The following is an 18,201-nucleotide window of genomic DNA, read 5'->3' as shown; positions in this document are numbered from 1 at the left end:
AGGAGCTTTCATGTCCTTTGGTTTCATCATAAATAATGTTCAAAAGTGGAAAATGATTTGACCACAGTTAGTGTGCTGCCAGCACTGATTAATCAATGTAAAACTATAGTTCAAGCTGTGGTTCAGCATACTCTCTCGAGGAAAAAAAACCCCTGAAACACTAGACTAATACAATTTTTCAAGTCTATTGTCTATAATTTTTAACAGGCATTAAGTACAGGGGTGGCTAAACAGAGAACTTTTTACCACCTAACTGAAGACATCATGTGAGAAGTGACATTGTAATTGGCAAGAAAACTTAGACAGTGATAAGTAAATGTGCATTTTGTCCTACTGAAATATCATGACTTAAAATTATAAATACAGTGAAAATGTGTTGGCATTTACATAATACTTTTTCATAAGATTTTCCATGTTATATTCATCTCTGTAACATATCTGAGAAAGGAAGAAACATAGTGTCATTTTCATTTATTATGGGAACCCTGAGGCACAGAACGTACACTGGTGTATAGTTATCCAGAGGTTGGGGTTGGAGCGGGGGCTGGAATTGGACCTCCTAGTTCAGTGTGGTTGCTCCCTTGATAAAGCATCAGAGTGAGCAGCAGATTATGAGAAGAAGCTTTTGAGGTCAGGAAAGGAATTCTGAGGCACGGTCCTCACTTGGAGGAGCAGCATCTGCTCCCTTTAGTCGTGTCCTTGACCTTCTGGGAACTTGCCCAGCTACTGAGAAGGACCAGAACTTGCTCCCTGGGACAGAGCAGTGAGCCTAGAGTAATGGGTAGTCCCAGCTAACTGGTCCACCTGGGTAGTTAAAAGTACAGCAAAACTTCATTGCTGAAACTGTTGGAAGTTGTTTTCATTGTAAGTCTTTGGATTACGCTCAAGAAGAAGAAGCTTACAAGGCAAGGCTGCCGCAGGGTTGGAAGAGCGCTTAGTGACCCACTGTAGTGTGTGCTGGGGCCCACGACCATAGTTCGCTGAGCGACCTGTGCAGGCTGAGACCTTTTCAGTTTGGTAGCATCTTTCACAGGGTCTGAGGAGTAAGAAAACTGCATTCAAGGTGAATTATTGGATTTGATATAGAGAAAGAATCAGAGACCACTTGGCATTTAACTTTTGTATCAGACTGGAGAGCATTATGATAAGTGAAATAAGCCAGGCGGTGAAAGACAAATACCGTATGATCTCACCTTGAACAGGAACCTAATCAACAGAATGAACAAGCAAGCAAAATATAACCAAGGACACAAATTGAGAACAGGCTGACAGTGACGTGAGGGGAGAGGGGAGGGGATTATAGGGGGAAAGAGTGAAGGGTTTGCAGGAGCTAGTGTAAGTATAAAGAATACATGGCAAGGGGGGGTGGAAATGGGAGGGAGGTAGAGAGGGGGAGGGGGAAAAGGCAGAAAACTGTACTTGAACAACAATAAAAATGTTAAAAAAAATAAAGACAAAAATACATAGGAAAAAAAAGAAAAGTAATGGGTGCGATGAACCTTTGCCATGACTCACCCTTTCCAGTTGGAGGAAATTCAGTGGGGACAGTTTATATGGCTGCTGTAAATATGGGTAGAAACTAGTTGTGTTATCGTCAGGATGGGCCAGGGGATTGAGAAGAAACAGTGTCAGTGGTGAATGGACCCTCTGAGTGAGTAATTAATACACTTTGATCAAAAAACAATAGATGACAAAATCTTGTCATAAAATCATGGGTAAAATAAAATGATGGCCTTTTATTTATCTGTCATGAATAGTTTATTTCTTGAATATTTGGGTGAAAATTGGAGGGAGACACTTGAGACACGAGACCTCATCCTGACTTTTATCTGCTCAAAAACACTGGGCGCCTCCCCCGTGCGGGTGCTGTTTGGGTGCTCAGGATGTGTCTGTTAATAAAGGAAGGAGCCCTGTCCTTGAGGAGCTTGTACTTCAGTGAGGGAGACAGAACAAGAAGCAAACATAGATAAATGAAATAAGTAGAATGGTGGAGAGTGATAAATGTTACAGGAACAAAAAGGAGGCAGGAGGGAGGCCTGGGCGGGGGGCGGGGGTGGGGGTGGGGGTGGAGGCAGTGGGCTGCAGCTGCCATCGGGGAGGTCGGGGCGGCCTCACGAGAAGGTGGTATTTGAGTCGAGACTTGATGGAGGTATTTACCTGTGCGACTTTGGGAAGTCATTTGGATGTCGGGATTCTTGGCTTACTTAAGTGCGTATTTGGTTAATGGCTTCCAAATGAGGTCCCTTGGATCCTGAGCTGAATGCCGAAGAACACAGTTAATTAACACATTAAGGAGTGGCTGGGGTAGGTTTGGAGAGGGTCTTTTGCTCCCTGTCCGCTCTGCTCGGAGCACCCACTGGGGCCTTCAGTTAGAGGAGAGTAGCCTGAAGAGAGGGGAGTCAAGTATGAGTTCATGATTTTTAAGGCATGTTTCTTGGTCCTGTCTCGAGTATGGGACCAAACCGAACGAGCACTTGGGTGTCTTTAGGCACCGCAAAGAGTAACTGCCACGTGCCTTAGCCAGGGCTGCTGTTTCTCTCATTTAGGACCCAGCGACCCATTTTTCTGGCCAGGCAGGGTATATTCTCTTACTCTCATCATAGCCCACTGAAGGGGGATGAGCCTTTTACTAACCGCTTCATTTTACACACAGGGATGTGGAGGCAAAAACAGGAGACGACTTGCCTGATTTCCCACAGCCAGTGAGCGGCAGGAGGAGGCAGAGGTGGGGCCTCAAACTCGGATCTGCCTCTCGCATCTTACATTTCAACCCAGCGCCGCTGGGAGTGTGGGGCAGTGTGGCGGTTTGCATGTGCTGTTTTGGAAGTATTATCCTGAGAAGCTATTACTTTGAATAGAGTGATAATTGACGCTTCATAAGAAGAGTGTTGACTTTCAGGGCCTTCTTGCTTTGCTCTGTAAAGCAGAGAGCAGCAAGTGGTCCCATTGTAGCTGAGGCACTTGTGTGTTTTGGATCTGGGATATGAAGTTGACTTGTAATCACTATTGTTCAGGGTGAAAGTTGTAGAAAATGATGTGGGCACTGCAGTTAAAAGTAATTCTGAGGTCATGCTTCTCACATTCCTGTTGGTTTGTATGTATAGTGGGAAGGGGAATTAGACCCTGGCCCTTACTAGTTTCTATTTGGAATCTTTGAATTTCAGTGTTCTCACCTGGCAGTGGGGAAACATTTGGCTCTTTTTAGAGATGTTTAGGTTTAAGGGTCTTATCCATATGTCAGGTGGCACGCAGGGGCATTTGGACATGGTGGCTGCTGTCGTCATGGTGGTAACTTGTCCAGTGTTTGATGTGTGCACACTTTCTTTCTCTCCCTTGTGGCAGGATGCAACCATCGAGAGTATCCCGATCATGTTGGTGGGAAACAAAGCTGATCTTCGTGACACCGCTGCCTCGGAGGGACAGAAGTGTGTCCCGGGATACTTTGGAGAAAAACTAGCCATGGTAAGAGTGAGAGTGGGTCCAGACTGGGAGACATCTTTCGCCTTTGTCTACCTTTGCTTAGGAGGTTCTTTGATGGACCTGCATCCTATTTGACGGGGATTCCGTCCTCATGCAAGCAGAACTCCCAGCATCTCCCACTTGATGAGTATAAGTAATTGCACCACGGGTTAAATCCCTCATCGAGGTAAACTGGTCACTGGATCCTTTCTTCCCATTGACTGTTGTTGACAGAGAGGAGCCAGAATTAGCATACCTTCCTCCTCACTCTCACCTGGTTCCCGGAATACTTCTCTGGCCCTGGAATCCAGGTAAAGGAAAAGAATGGGTGTCCTGTTTTGGAAAGATGGGTTTGCGTCCGGGGGGTTTCGATACCTAGAGGCCGGAGATGGTGCATGGTGTCACCCGGTTGAAAAACAATAGGGAAACTTTTTTCCTGTAAGATGTGTATTTAGTTGGAATAGATAGTCTGTACTTATTTTTGACTTGCATCTGTGTAGAGGATGTAGCTCACTCCTGTCCAAATGATGCCTGTGGGCCATGTTCATCCTCCCGTTGTCATCACTGTGCCAGAATGCTACGTGGCCCTCCTCTGGCTCGTCCTACCCTACATGGAATCAGATGCACCTTGGGTCAGAGGACAGGTTCCTACCGAACGGTCTGATGTGACATTGGTCTCAATGCTGTCTGTTGTCAGCACCATGAAAGGACTTCTCTGCAGCACGCCCACATGCCCTTTAAAAAGAAGTTTGAATTTTGTTCTTCTGAGTTGGGGGATCCTTCTTGTTTTAAGTTGTAGAACTGTGAACCAAATGTAAACATCAAAACGAGGCAGTGACGCAGAAGAGATTCATTCAACACATATTTGATTGTCTCCACCAAGTGACAAGCACTTCATTGTGTGCTGAGCAAAGACTAGACAGAGAACAAAACACACAGTTGTCACCCTCCCACGTTTACTGCCTGGGGGAGACAGACGTTCCTTGCACGTGATTACATGTTAGACTCGGTCCCACGTGCCGCTTTAGAGACCTCACAGTGGCCATCTGCGTGCCAGTTTCTTCCATCCCCAGTTTCTCAGATTCCAAGGTTGGCTTGCTTGTGCCTCCCATCACTTACACCCTCCTGGGTCCTCAGAGGCATTCTCTGTCTCACCCCGTAACATCCTGGCTGCAGAACTCAGCAGCAGCACTACTTGTTTCTACTAGAAACCCATCCACGTTTGTGAGTTTTTATAGATGTGTCTGTGGACTCGGGGGCTTGTGGGAGCAGGTCCCACACTGGAGTTTCCCCCACTGTTTGGTTCCTCTCTCTCCCTGCTGCAGAGCAGTCATCACATCCTCCCCTCATCCCACCCAGGACTGTGAGACCCCTATGCAGGCCACAGCACACACCCTTCTTTTTTCCTAAGGGACATTGTCTGCACCTTGGTGGACTAAGATGCACTATAACTTGACCAGTTACAGTTGTGGCAAGTGCTGTGCAGGAGCACAGTCAGCTCTGAGGTTTTATAGTAGGGAGACCTAATAGGAACTTTTCAGGGCTAAAAAACAATCTTCTAGGGAGGATTACTTAAGATTCTAAAGGTAGGTAGGAGTCAGTCTGGAGAAGAGGGTCAATGACATAGCTAATGGGAACCCCAGGTGCAAATATCCTGAGATGAGAGGGACTTTGGGGCATTGGGGAAATAGAGGAAGCGTCGTGAGTGAGATCATGGCGGCAGGTGGAGCTGGGAGGTTGGCTGGGGCCACGTAGAGGCTGCTAGGTCTCGTCGGGCATTGTAAAGCATTTGAACACTACATGAAGTAGAACGGGAGGCACTGAAAGGTTTGAAGCAGGAGGGTGATATGATCAATGGTCCTACGTATAACCACTGGAAAGGTGGACCGATGGAGGACTAGAAAATGTCCATTGGTTTCAGCAACATGCAGGCTGCTGAATCGTGATAGGAAATGATCGTGTGTTAGCTGCTGGCCAAAGGGAGATGCACTTTTGATGGACTTTAAATTCCTGAGTGATTATCTTAAGCTATCATTTCTATTTCTCTCAAATGATTTGATAGCAAATGTTGTGTAGCATGTGTGTGACTATAGAAAATAAGCACCTTAAAGCTTGAAATTTTGTATTGTGGGGGTCTTTTTTTTAGTACAAACTATAAACTACCCTGACTAGGAATGGTTTCTGGAATAAAGAGGCTGTTTAATTATTGAAACTCTGAATCCAGTTTCTTACCTACTGGTCACTCTCAGCGTACTCAATAGGAAAATATTTTTATTTTATTTACTGATTTATAAACCAAAATTTTAGGAAAGTTAAACAAAGACTTTGTTTAATAGTATACATTTCCTTCCTCAGACCTATGGGGCTTTATTCTGTGAAACAAGTGCCAAGGATGGTTCGAATGTAGTGGAAGCTGTTCTCCATCTTGCGCGGTAAGGTTTGGTCTCTTATTTTGAAAACTGGGTGTAAGACTGAATTTCCATTGAGTTGGTGCGCATGTCAGACTTCACCGTAACATGACTGTGCGTTGGCAAGCACTGTCTCCCCTTTCAGCAGTGGTTAGGGAAACAGACGTGGATTTTATAAAAGCTGGTGGTGCTGTATGTTCCCTGTGAACATTGGCAAAGTACCTTTACTGCCAAACAAAGCGGGTGCGTCTGAGGCGCCATTGACATTTCTGCAGAATGTCGCCGCAACGCTGACAGTTGGCTTGTATGAATCATTTCCAGGAACCAGACTTTAAACACAAGAGACTATTATGAATGTAGCTATTATGACATTTTCCAGTTAAAGGAAAGAGTGCCTCAGTAAAGCAAATTGTGTATCGTGCCAGTTGGAAGCACTTGATTAAATTTATCACACAGGTAATTATCCGGCTAAGGCAGTGGTGTTAATAATAAATAACATTTTGTGATGTAGATTAGAATAAAATATTGCATTCTTGAGGAACTTGGGTATAAATGTGTGTTTTAATCCTTAGAGTACTCTTGGGAAATAACAGCATTGTCTGTTATAATTATTTCTTCTGCCTAGTTTTCTGCCACAAATAAAAAGATGGTTCTTTACTGGTCTAAAGGAATTGAATATACAAGAAAAAATCAAAAACAAAAACAAAAACAAAATATGTGCCAACAAAATCCAGGCCAGTGATCTTTAATTGCTGACAAAGGAAAAATGTAATTTTAGGTATATAGTGCTTTTCCTGATCACTTGTGAGGTTTTCAGGAATCTTAACTTTAGTATGATAATTGGCCTCTTCTGCTAGTATACACTGACAGTTATAATACTTTGCATTGTTTTAAATTCTGATTTTTTACTAACGACTTGATGTTTACACTGCTTCCTAGAATAGAATTCCTTTAATAGAAGGCTTGGACGGGACCCTGAGAGAACCAGGAAACAGGCCCCGGGACCCTACACACCTGCTTAGAATGAGTTTGTGTCTGGGCTTGGAGGATGCCTTGAGCTTGAACTCTGAGTCTTTGAACATTATCTCCTTTGACATCAGTCCAAAAGCGAGAGCCACCTGCTCTCACCACACTGGAAATCTGGAAATCATGTTTGTTTAAAGCAAAAACAGCGCTAACTTTGATTATGACCTAGGAGAGGTAGAAAAAGGGCCAACAAACATTTAAGTGTATACATTCAAGTGAATTATGTGTTTTTTCCTTCTGATTAGTAGGAGAATCATGGGCTAATGTCACATTGGTCAAGAGCTAAAAGAAAACCTTCATAAATTAGGTGAAATAATGGATCTCATGCACCTTTGGGTGCACAGCCATTTTGGTCAAACAGGATACATTTAGTAAATGGCAAGGGGGGGTGGGGGATATTCCATAATATGAGCTAAAGATTGAATAATTGCTGAGCTGGTAGATGTTTTCCTTTTTTTTTTTTTTTTGATGGCTGTGTTGTTTCGTTAGAATGTGTGTGAGAATTCCTGGATGGAGATGATGTGCCCATTGAGGCAGATGGGTGTTCAGAGAGGGTCTTCAGAGTGTGGCTGGGCACAGGGCTTGCCAGGCGCTCAGTGCTGCCTTAGCCTCAGGCAGTGTGGTGCAGAGTGGCTGCTCTGTTTGAGCAGGAGGGGATGCTGCTGAGGGGGGTCTCTGTGTGGCTGTTGGCTGTTGGCTGCTGCCCAGTGTGTTAGAGGATCGTTGTGTCAGAGGCTCAAAGTATAGCCTTAAATCTGTCCTTGAACAGCTGTGAGATCCTGAACAAGTCCCCGTCTTTCATCTTGTAGGCATCTCCAATCTGTAAAATTAAGGGAGGGGACTGAAGAGAATGATCTCTCAGGTCCTTTCTGGTTTTGACAGTCTGTGATTCTATATACAGTAGCCTACGTTCCACTGAGTAATACAATCGCTGTGTAATGCTGCCTTGTCTGGTAGGGTCCTATTAAAGTTAAATGACTCCAAATTGCTGTGGTCACACCCAGAGTGCAGAATCGGTTTTTTTTATTATATTATAAAGATGGGAGAGGCTGTAAGCCGTCTGTCCCCATTTGCTCCTTCAGCTCTGTTTATGGTGTAGCTCCCACAGCAGGCTGGGTTTACTTAAAGTGCCTGTGCACACGGGCATCTCAATAACAGGGGGTACTTCTTGTGAATTCCTTATCCAGGAGTTTATTCTGTTGTTGTTATTGTATTATATAGCCTGGTGTGAGGCCTCTAGGTCAGTAATTAGAGTTAAATATGAAAATTATACAGAAGGCAAGTATGTAGACTTGCATTTGCCTTATACTCTGCCTTCAGATTTGTTTGTCAAAGTACCTAAGTCTTAAATAGAAATGGTATAGACTCCACAGGTTAAATTAATATTTAAAAAGTTTCCCACCCTTCAGAATATTATTTAGAATGCAAATCGTGGACGTTCTTGATTTAGAGCTCATGAGACAATCCCCAGCACAGTCCCTGGCACGCCACGTCATGTCGTAGAGCGTGGACTGGGTGGGTTTATGGATTTGCACTGTCTGAAGGGTTCGTTTTTCAGAGGGAGGCCAAAAATGTTTGGTTGACAACATGAAGTACTCTGCCTTTTCTCAGAAAACCTCTCAATCCCAGGAAAAGTTTCTCGTAGAAATGCAATTTTGCAATATCCCTGTGTTCCTGGTAGGATATCCACACGACCATTGTCCTTTGGTAAGTAAATTTGCCATTAACAGAACTGCAGGCTTTAAACTTTTTTCAGTCTGTTCAAATGCCACAGGCACTTAATTGATCAATGACCTGAAATTTGAAAATCATACAAGAAGCTCAGGCTGATGTCTCAGTGTAGCACAGTTGCTGAGCCCTTTGTGTGTAAATGTGTTTCCAAGGCTGAGCCATTTAAAATGTGGTTGTTAAGCACATGGTAGTTTTGGGTGAAGTAACTTAATTTTCCCAGCCTTAACCTGTTTTAGATGTTTGGAATCATAATCTTTCTAATTTCCTGGAAGTGAGACATGCCTTTATTTTTGTTGAGTTAAAGAAACTGAAGGCCAGATGAACAATGTGGGCGCCTACTTTTCTCCCTTCCTGTTTGCTCCAAGTTTGCTAATGCCTGTGTTGTTACGAGCCTGTGAAGGCCCCATACACGGTTCAATAGTGGTATCAAGGAAAAAGGCAGGTTGTACAATTTAACATTGGGGGTGGGGGGGAAAAACATATGACCAGGCAGCCATATGTTCTGTAGGTGATAGAGACCATTGCACCTCCCAGAAAGGAGAGATGTGAGTTGTCTTGTGAGGATGCTAGGATCATTGTACCCATTGTACAGATTAAAAAATGGAGAATTTGAATGCTTAGTCTTGCTCACAGTGACCTGATTGGGACATTTCACAACTAATCTGAATGGAATCACTGGCTTGCCACTGAAATGTTAATAATTTTAGGATTTTATTCTTCACCCTCTTCCTCTTTACTCTGTCTCTCTCTGCCTAATGCCTTCCTTCCCCATGGTTTCTAGAACTGTCTTTAGCCAGCGACTTCTGGTTTCTGTATTTTTAACCTCCACCTCTTCTTAAAGTTCCATAACCATACTCCCACCCAACAATGGGAAATTCCATAGGCATGACTGACCCAAATTATCCAAATCCTAATGTGTTAATTTTTCTTTAAAATCATTCGTCATTCTCAGGAAACCACCAAAATTATAATTAAAAAAGAATAACCTAGAGTCAATCTTGACCCCTTTCTCTCTTCCTTTATCTGTAGTGGGTCCTGGGGCCCTGTTGACCTCTCTGTATTCTTTCTTGAAACCGTACATGTTTTCATTCACTCATTTATTCTTTCATACCCATTCCATCTGTATGTCTGTCTGTCTACCTACCTACCTATCTATCTGTATGGCTGGCTATCTATCTATCTATCTATCTGTCTATCTATCTATCTATCTATCTATCTATCTACTTCAGCCCTGAAAATTTCCTGCCTGGGAATTTCTTACCTGGGTTTAGTGCAGGAGGCATCTAAGATTCTGCCTCAGCATTTCTTCGACATCCGTTCATTCTCCACCCTGCAGTCAGGATAATATTTATACATAGAAATCCAGTGAATACTTTCTTACTTGCAACCCCACATAGCTGTCCTACCAACAGCATAGAGTCCAAATTCCTTAGCAAGTGGCTTAGTTTCTCACAGTCTAAACTTCACCCACCTTTCTGATTATATGTCTTATCTTGACATATAATTATCATTCCCAAATGAATGATAATCTATAGACACAGCAAACTTTGTTTCCTGTCATGGCCAAGCTCTTTTATTCATTCCTCTTGGCCTTCGTGCATGCTGCTCCTGGCACCTGGAATGTCCTTTCCTCACTGACTAAAGGTGAATTCCTACTCTGTCAAGAGGTCCCTCTGCTGTCAGTCTCCAGCAAGCTCTGTCTCCGGGAGGCCTTCCTCCCCTGCACCCAGCCCCCTGCGGTGCACCCTCTGTGTGCCTGCGGAACACTGTGCGCGTGTGAAGCAGCTCTCTTGGGACCTGGTGATGATTTATCTAGACCTCTGGCTGTCTCTCAAGGCTCACTGATGGAGGATCCCTGAGCTTGGCATAACTTTGACGTTTTATCAAATGACCACATTTGGAAGTTGTATTCATTTTCTATTGTCACCGTCACAAATTCCCACTAACCTAGAGGTTTAAGCAACAGAAATTTACTATCTTACAGTCCTGGATGTCAGAAGTCTGAAAGGAGTTTAACCAGGTGTTAGGGGTGGAATTGCAGATCCCGTCCTTGCCTGAGTCTTTGATCCCTCGTCCGTGCAGTGAGGATAGTAACGCTCACCTGTCAGGCTGCGTGTCCCTGTTCGTGGTGTGTATTAAATAAGGAAGCGTACAGCACAGCACTTACTAGTTGGCCTTCAGCAAGAATTAGTTTCCCTTTTTTCCTTCTCACAGTGCAGCAGCGGTTTTCAATAGTTGGCACCTTCTAGACCTGTGCTGACCAATTCAGTAGCCACTGGTCACCTGAAGTGTGTCCAGTTCAAATTCACATATGCTGTGTGTATTGGAGAAATACTGGATTTTGAAGATGGTATAAAGAGTATGAAGTACCTCATTAATATTTTTATAGATAACATGCTGAATTGATAGTATTTGTGTCCTGCTAAGTAAAATACATTACAAACTTAATTTTACCTGTTTTTCTTTACATTTTTTAATGTGGCTACTAACAATTTAAAATCACGTATGTGGATTACATTATATTTCTATTGAACAGCATTGCTTTGCTGGGCATTATCGATTCCCAGTATCTACCATGTAGTAATAAACCACCTCAAAACTTAGTCACCTAACACCACAACCACTTTTATTTTTGGAAATAACCAGAATTGGTGGGATATCAGGTGGAAGGTTCCTCAACTGCCCTCATTCAGGGTGTCACCTGTGTTTGTAGTCAGATGGCCACCTGGCTGTCTCAGGCCTGATGTCTGCCACCGGGGTGCTCCTCCTGTGTCCTCTCCTCCCCCCGGGCCCCTCTGCAGGCCTCACTGCACTGAGGGACCCTGGACTTCCTAAACGGCAGCTCGAAGTGGCCGGACCTTGTTACCACCTGGCTTCGAAGTCACAGCACACCACTTCTTTGGCATTCCGTGGGTCAGAGCCGTCCTGACCACGGGAGAGGGGCAGTGAGGGAGTGCCAGGCACTGACAGGGAAGGGCAGATTGTTTGGGGATGTCTTGGGGACTAGCTGGCACACTCACCTCACCCATGGAGATCGTCCTTCGACTCATCTAAGGAGGGCCTTAAGGATCTGCATATCTTACAAGCATCCCAGTGGCTGCACTTGGAAGGCCCCCTCCCTAGGGGGCTTTATAGGATCATGGAGACCTTTTGACAGTGTTTGCTCTAATGGTTCATTATAACAGGAATTTAGGAAGACACAAAAGGAAGATTGTTTTTATTGGATTTTAACCATCCATTGTTATCTCCATGATCATGTATAGTTAAAGAATGGTTTTAAAGTCATTGTTGCTTTTGTTATTGTAAGCAAGTATCAGCTGGGGATGTGGGCCAGGTTTCAGGCTGTTAAGAAGCAGGCTCTGTGTGTGGTGGACTGTATAGCATGAGAAACCACAGGAGAGAAGAGGGGTCTGCATATGTGTACACACATGTGTGCACCCATGCATGTGGGCCTGTGCATGCATGCGTGTGTGTGTGCACTGCGAATCTGTGGCCTGGTGCTCAGACTGCAGGTGCTGGACCAGCCTGCAGGGTTTGAATCCCGGCTCTGCGACTTCGCCAGCTGTGTGACCTAAGGGGACGGCTCATATGTAAAATGTAAAACGGGGCACCACACATTCATATGGTTCCTGGGAAGATTAAATAAGTCAATGCCTGTATAAAGCATTTAGACCACATCTGGATGGCGCACAGCGCGTGCTCAGCAGTGCAGTTTTCATTTCTGCAGAGCCATTGTGTAATAGTTTTGTTCCCCAGTAATGCCTTCTCTTGTCTCTTCCTCCACTTTGACCTCTGCCTCTATCTCTCTCTCTCTCTCCAGGGAAGTGAAGAAAAGAACTGATGAGGATGACAGCAAATCCGTCACCAGCCTGACTGGAAGCAGTTTCAAACAGTCAACCCACATGAAGAATTGTTGCAAGGGGTAAACCCAAACCCTGTGGCCTATGAAGTCTTCATTTCCAGAGCCCGGAAGCTGTGGGACTCCTGTGTGCGGCCTGCGGACACTGTCGCATGGAGAGTTGCCGTGTGGGAAGTCTGGACTGTGTTCCTGGTCCCTCCACAACCTCGGCTCTTCTTTGCTGCATTTCCTTGAACAGTTCGGGCTCCCTGGTTAAATATACTTGTCTTGTCCTAACAGAGACTTAAAGATAATATGTAAATGTGTTTAAGTGCTAAAAAATCACATGCTCAGATCAAAGCTGTAGAAAGAAACTCTCAGACGTAATTAGATTCATGTGGTAGCTGAAATAACCTGTGGCCACATGTCTTACGAATAGTCAACACTAGAGTACTAGTGAACGAGGGTTATTGCCGTAGCTTTGCTGTTAGCTAGGCTTGTGGCCTCAGACATGTCCTTGCTGGCCTTGGCCTTGGCCCTCACTCACATCTTGTAGCACTTCTTTTTTTTGGCAGTGGGAGGGAGAGTGCAATAGCTCACAATTAATAAAGACTCGGGTTGTTTGTACTTTTAAAATATTGGAGTATCGACTTTTCTCACTTCTGAAACAAGAACAGAATTTAACTGAGAAAAATGAAAATTTTCAGGCTTTGGTGGAGACAGAAAAATCTATTTTTCTATGCATGGAGAAGAAAACATTTTTGTGACAATAATAGTTCCTGTATCAAAGAGGGCATTTTATAAGCTCAGAATACTTACAAAGTCCATGGGTTAAATCCAGTGTTAAAAATTCTAATAAAAACATATAAAGCCACATACTATGGAAAAGACAAAGCCCAGGAAAGTCGTCACTCTTCACTTAAAAAAATACACCTGTGAGTGGTTGCCAGGGACTGGGCAAAGGGAGGAGCTGAGGGTGAGTGGCTGCTAATGGGCACGTGACATCCTTTGGGGGTGATGAGAATGTTTTGGGATTACATTGTGGAGTTAATGGTTGCACAACTTTGTGAGTACACTAAAAGCCACTGAATTGTACACTTTAAAAGGGTGACTTTTGATATGTGAATTATATCTCATTAAAAAAATACATTAGTCTTTAGAGCTATTTAACATTTTTGCCAAATGAGAATAGGTATGCATACTTATTTCAAACTTCCCCAGGGTTTAAAAGCATAATCTCCAATATAATGGAAGTCCCTTCACTCCTTACCTGCCAGCATTCACTTCCTTCAGTAATGGACAATGAAAGAAGTTATTATGCATGGTTTTTGGATACGTCATCTCTTTAACAGAGGAGGTGTGGTTAAGAAAGGAGTCAGAGTCCTTTGATTAATGTGACTAGTGACTCATCCTCACCAAGGACCTGGTAGGTCTTGCTCTCCTTCTGGAACCTGCAATACCGCCCACACTTCCCCACTGAAGTGTCTCTAAGAACCAAAGGGGTCAATATCTGACCCCGGGGGTAGGTCAGCAATACTGGGTGTTTGGTGTTTGGTTTTCAGTTTTCAGTGGCCTGAACCAATTAAGTTATTCCCAACCAGCGATCTGAACTTACTTGGTTCATATAGGTCAAGGCCCCAAGTAGTTTGCTGAAAAAAACTGAAATAATAGCTTTTTATATATAATCTAAACACATTCCTTTTTATTGAATTAAAACAGTTCGTTGTAGCAATTCTTCTCTTGTTTATGACTTTTTTGATCAAACCATGCTTCCATTTTAATGGAAGCTGACAAGGTATGTCACCCACACTGATTGTAAGTAGCCACGGCATCACTTAGCTTTGAAAGCTTGCTTCCTCTGTATTGACGACATCTAGTTTTTTTTTCCCCTGGAAAGTTGGATCTGTTCATCACAACTCCACCATGGATTCCTCTCTCCTCTTTCATGGTTTTTGGTAGTTAAAAATTATGAAAAAAAATTATGTGTTTGACCAAAAACAATGCCTTGTTTGTGGGGAACTGTCATGCTGAGTGGCAGAGGGAGTGGTGTTATTTTGGGGATGTATGAGATGGAAGTCCTGCCTCTGCTGCCTGCCTGGGTGACATTTGTGGAGCCAGGTTCGAAGGGACCCGACATGGGTGTCACATGGGACTCACAGTCGGGTGTTTGGTGGTCTCACAAAACTGTGTGAGTACATGCTCACATGTGATGTCGCCTTTCTCTTCCCCCGTAGTGTCTCCGTGTGTTTTACCCTCTGTACCTGTGAGCATGCCTTTGATGCAGAAGTATTACCTGGGCCAGCACATCCACAGTGTTTAGATTATGCAGGCGCCTTTGATAGACAATGCAGTCATCTTTAACTGCTCAAACGTGGATAAATATTTAGGGAACAAAATCCAAATTAGATGCTTATAGCTCTGGGTAGCAATCTTGTTTAAAGAAAAGCTACTTATAGCTCTTTCAGCCGCATTGCTAGCAAATTGTGATTATTATCAACATTTGATTTCATGAAGGTGTTCTCAAATTGAAAGTATATTTTCATTAAGAACAAAAATACAGTCATGCCCTGCCGAAGGACTGGGGTACGTTCTGAGAAGTGCTTTGTTAGGCAGTTTTGTTGTGCAAACATCACAGAGTGCACTTCCATGAACCTGGGGGGTGTAGCCCACCACACACCCAGGCCATATGGTATAGCCTGTTGTTCGAGACTACAAACCCATACAGCATGTTGCTGTACTGAATACTGTAGGCAGTTGTAACTCAGTGGTAAATATTTGTGCATCTAAACAGAAAAGGTACAGTACTAATACAGTATACAAGATAAAGTGTGTGTGCCTGTGTGCAGGAGTCAGGAGACCGGGTGGGGGCGGGTTGTGGAGGGAGGTGCTGTCAGAGGGAGAATAGACATCAGAAGGAAGGAGGGAAGAAAGCAGAGAGGGAAGAAAGACAAAGGGAGAGGAAGGGAAAGTGGAGATGGAAAGAGGCCTGCAGAGATAAAGCTGGGGAGAGATACAATAAACGGGAGAGGGGGAGAGGGCTGGGGTGCCTAGACTACTAGACTGGGAGGGAAGAGAGAAACAGGAGGGAAGCTGAGTTTGTGCACAGAAGCGTGTGTGTGTGTGTGTGTGTGTGTGTGCATGGGTGTGTGGCTAGCACACTCAGCCTCCCTGTCTATTTAAACCACTCAGAGCAGTAGATTCAACATCTAAGTCGGTCCAGCCTTTTCTTTCAACATTGTGAACAAACTTTTTGCTTGCGATCCATTCTAATCTTATGGGACCACCGTTTTGGTCTGTTCTCATGTGTGGTGCATGACTGTATTTCATGGTTTTAACTTAGATTAATTTGATACCTTTGCATAGTTCTATGCAAGTAACTCATCTTGTCTGAATTTTGCCTTTGAGAGCTTTTAAAATCACAATTATGCTACGCTCCTTTTTTATGTATCCTGACACATTGGATAATATTTTAATTTCATTATAGAAAAGAATGTTGGATAAGTAGATGTTTTTTACTGTTAACTTTTAGCCTAATACATTTCCATAATTTATTTTTTCTACTTGCTGCTTTGTATGACATATGTCCATTTGATTATTTAATACAAAATGTGATTTGCATAAACTCAAGTCATATATCTCTCTTGCTGAAGATAGAATTGAGGTTAAAGATAAAGATTTATTTTCATATTTGTACCGAGATCAGTTTCAGAGTGATCATTTTTGGGGGGGGGGGTTAATGTATATATGTGTTAGAAATTTCATGTATATATATATGAAGTAGGCCTCTGAGTATAAAATAATTATTTATTTGATTTTGATTTATATGGTTTATATTTCTGTAGTATCAACCATATTTCATTTATACTGTTTATTTATTTTCAAACCATTAATAATTACACCATAAAGTATAATTTTTATAGCCATGCTAATGTCCAAGGAACTACAAATACTCTCTGCATTGTACATTAAGCAGGCTTCCTTCGCCCTCTGGGGCATTTCCTTCGACTATGCTGCAGGAGTCCCTGAAGTGATTTTCTTTTTTTAAAGGTTTTATTTATTTACTTTTAGAGAGAAGGGAAGAGAGGGAGAGAAACATCAATGTGTGGTTGCCTCTTGTGTGTCCTCTACTGGGGATCTGGCCCACAGCCCAGGCATGTGCCCTGACTGGGAATCGAACTGTGGACCCTCTGCTTTGCAGTCCGGCTCCCAATCCACTAAGCCACACCAGGCAGGGCCCCCTGAAGTGATTTTAATTCTAGGAGGTGCATAGGTGAAACTGGGCCTCTAAAGCACTTGTCTTGTGGCCTGGATAGATGGCTGGTGGGAGACAAAAATACACATGTGGTGGCTGGTGCCGTGGCACACTGGGTCATCTTGGCCAATGTGGCAGCAGGTCCACTAGTTCAGAGTGTGATGGCCAGGAATAGTGAGGCTCTGGTAGAAAGATTTCAGGATGTGCTCTGGCCATCCCCATGATCTCAGGGGTTAATCTTTCTCTCCGACTCCCATCTTTCCCCCTCTGCACCCCCTACATGTTATCATCTCAAGATTATTAATCATATCTGCCGACTCATTTTGCCATTAAGGTAACATATTTCAGATTCTGTGAATTAGTACTTTGCCCGGTCATTATTCTGTATACTACAACATCCACAATAATTTTGTACCATTACCTTTTCTCAATTTCCAAGTTATTAGATGATCTAAATTTTAAAAAGGAACAATGCTTTACTCTTCACTAGTTCACTTTTTAATCTTTGAATTTTGAAATCCTAAATAAGTATACAACCAAAATTTTCATTTTTATGTCTATATGAAGTACACTGATGAATTTTAAAATTTCTTAAATGCTCTTTGAGAACCAGAAATAGGCATTTATCATGTCAAATATTAAGTTTAACTAAAGGACCACAACCTGACATAGGGTTGACCAACTAAACATTTATACAGCACTGACTAGGGAAAGTGCTCGCTGAAAGGCTGGGCAGAAAGAATCAAAAAAGCATGCTTCCTGTTCCTGAAGAACGTACCATTTAGTTGACAGGATCACAAAAGAAGTCATGTCCTCAGCAACTGGAGAAAAGGGAGCCACCGATCAATTCTGGCTGCGTGGTAACGGGAACAATGCGCACTCTCACAGGTTCCTCCCCCAGCCACTGGATTAATGTGTACCCAGTGCGTCTTATCTCTTGGAGGCTGTGCAAGTGGTTGTAAACAGATATGGTCCTTGGAGCAGTTTATAACTCATGAGATTACAGATTCGATGGGACTTCAGTGGGAGCACTGAGCAAGCACACAGATGAATTGCTAAACATATACATGGGCATGTACAGCTGACCCTGTGCTGATAGTCTGTTGTAAAGGGTGCTAGATATCCACCACAGAGCCCCGTAGAGCATCAGCCAGAGGTGCAGTCAGTTCAGATTCAGGCAGGGCACAGAGAGGATATACATTTCTTATTGTGGACAGGAAAATGAGTATTTCCTAAATGTTTACTGTGCCCTTCAAGCTTCCTATGGATCTCATGTTGTTCTTGCAATAACATTCCTGTTTTAACAGATGAGGAAACAGGCTTAAGTCTGAACTGTTTCAGGGCCTAAATAGCAGAGCTGGGATTCAAACTGAGGTCTCTGAGCCTTTCCACTATATATAACACCCTGCCTCAGACAAGGAATGTCTTAAAGAGACCCACATTTATTGAGTCTAAGTGGTTTTGGAGAAGAAAATATCTTAAGACTT

The 18,201-nt window shown here is 43.3% G+C and overlaps 1 protein-coding gene across 2 annotated transcripts in view; it reads left to right on the top strand.

Annotated features, from left to right (window-relative positions):
- RASEF (RAS and EF-hand domain containing) overlaps window positions 1–15,265 on the top strand; it is a 68,286-nt gene extending 53,021 nt beyond the window's left edge. For both annotated transcript variants that reach the window (XM_036021774.1, XM_028530738.2), the window contains 3 exons: window positions 3,343–3,462; window positions 5,815–5,891; window positions 12,445–15,265. In XM_036021774.1, the coding sequence (XP_035877667.1) occupies window positions 3,343–3,462; window positions 5,815–5,891; window positions 12,445–12,550 (303 nt within the window). In that variant the 3' untranslated portion in view covers window positions 12,551–15,265. The remainder of the gene's footprint in view (window positions 1–3,342; window positions 3,463–5,814; window positions 5,892–12,444) is intronic.
- The last annotated feature ends 2,936 nt before the right edge of the window (window positions 15,266–18,201 follow it).

The sequence above is a fragment of the Phyllostomus discolor genome, chromosome 3 (genome assembly GCF_004126475.2).
Source record: "Phyllostomus discolor isolate MPI-MPIP mPhyDis1 chromosome 3, mPhyDis1.pri.v3, whole genome shotgun sequence".
NCBI lineage: Eukaryota > Metazoa > Chordata > Mammalia > Chiroptera > Phyllostomidae > Phyllostomus > Phyllostomus discolor.
Note: the sequence above shows the minus strand (reverse complement) of the source record. Positions and strands in the feature narration are given on the sequence as shown.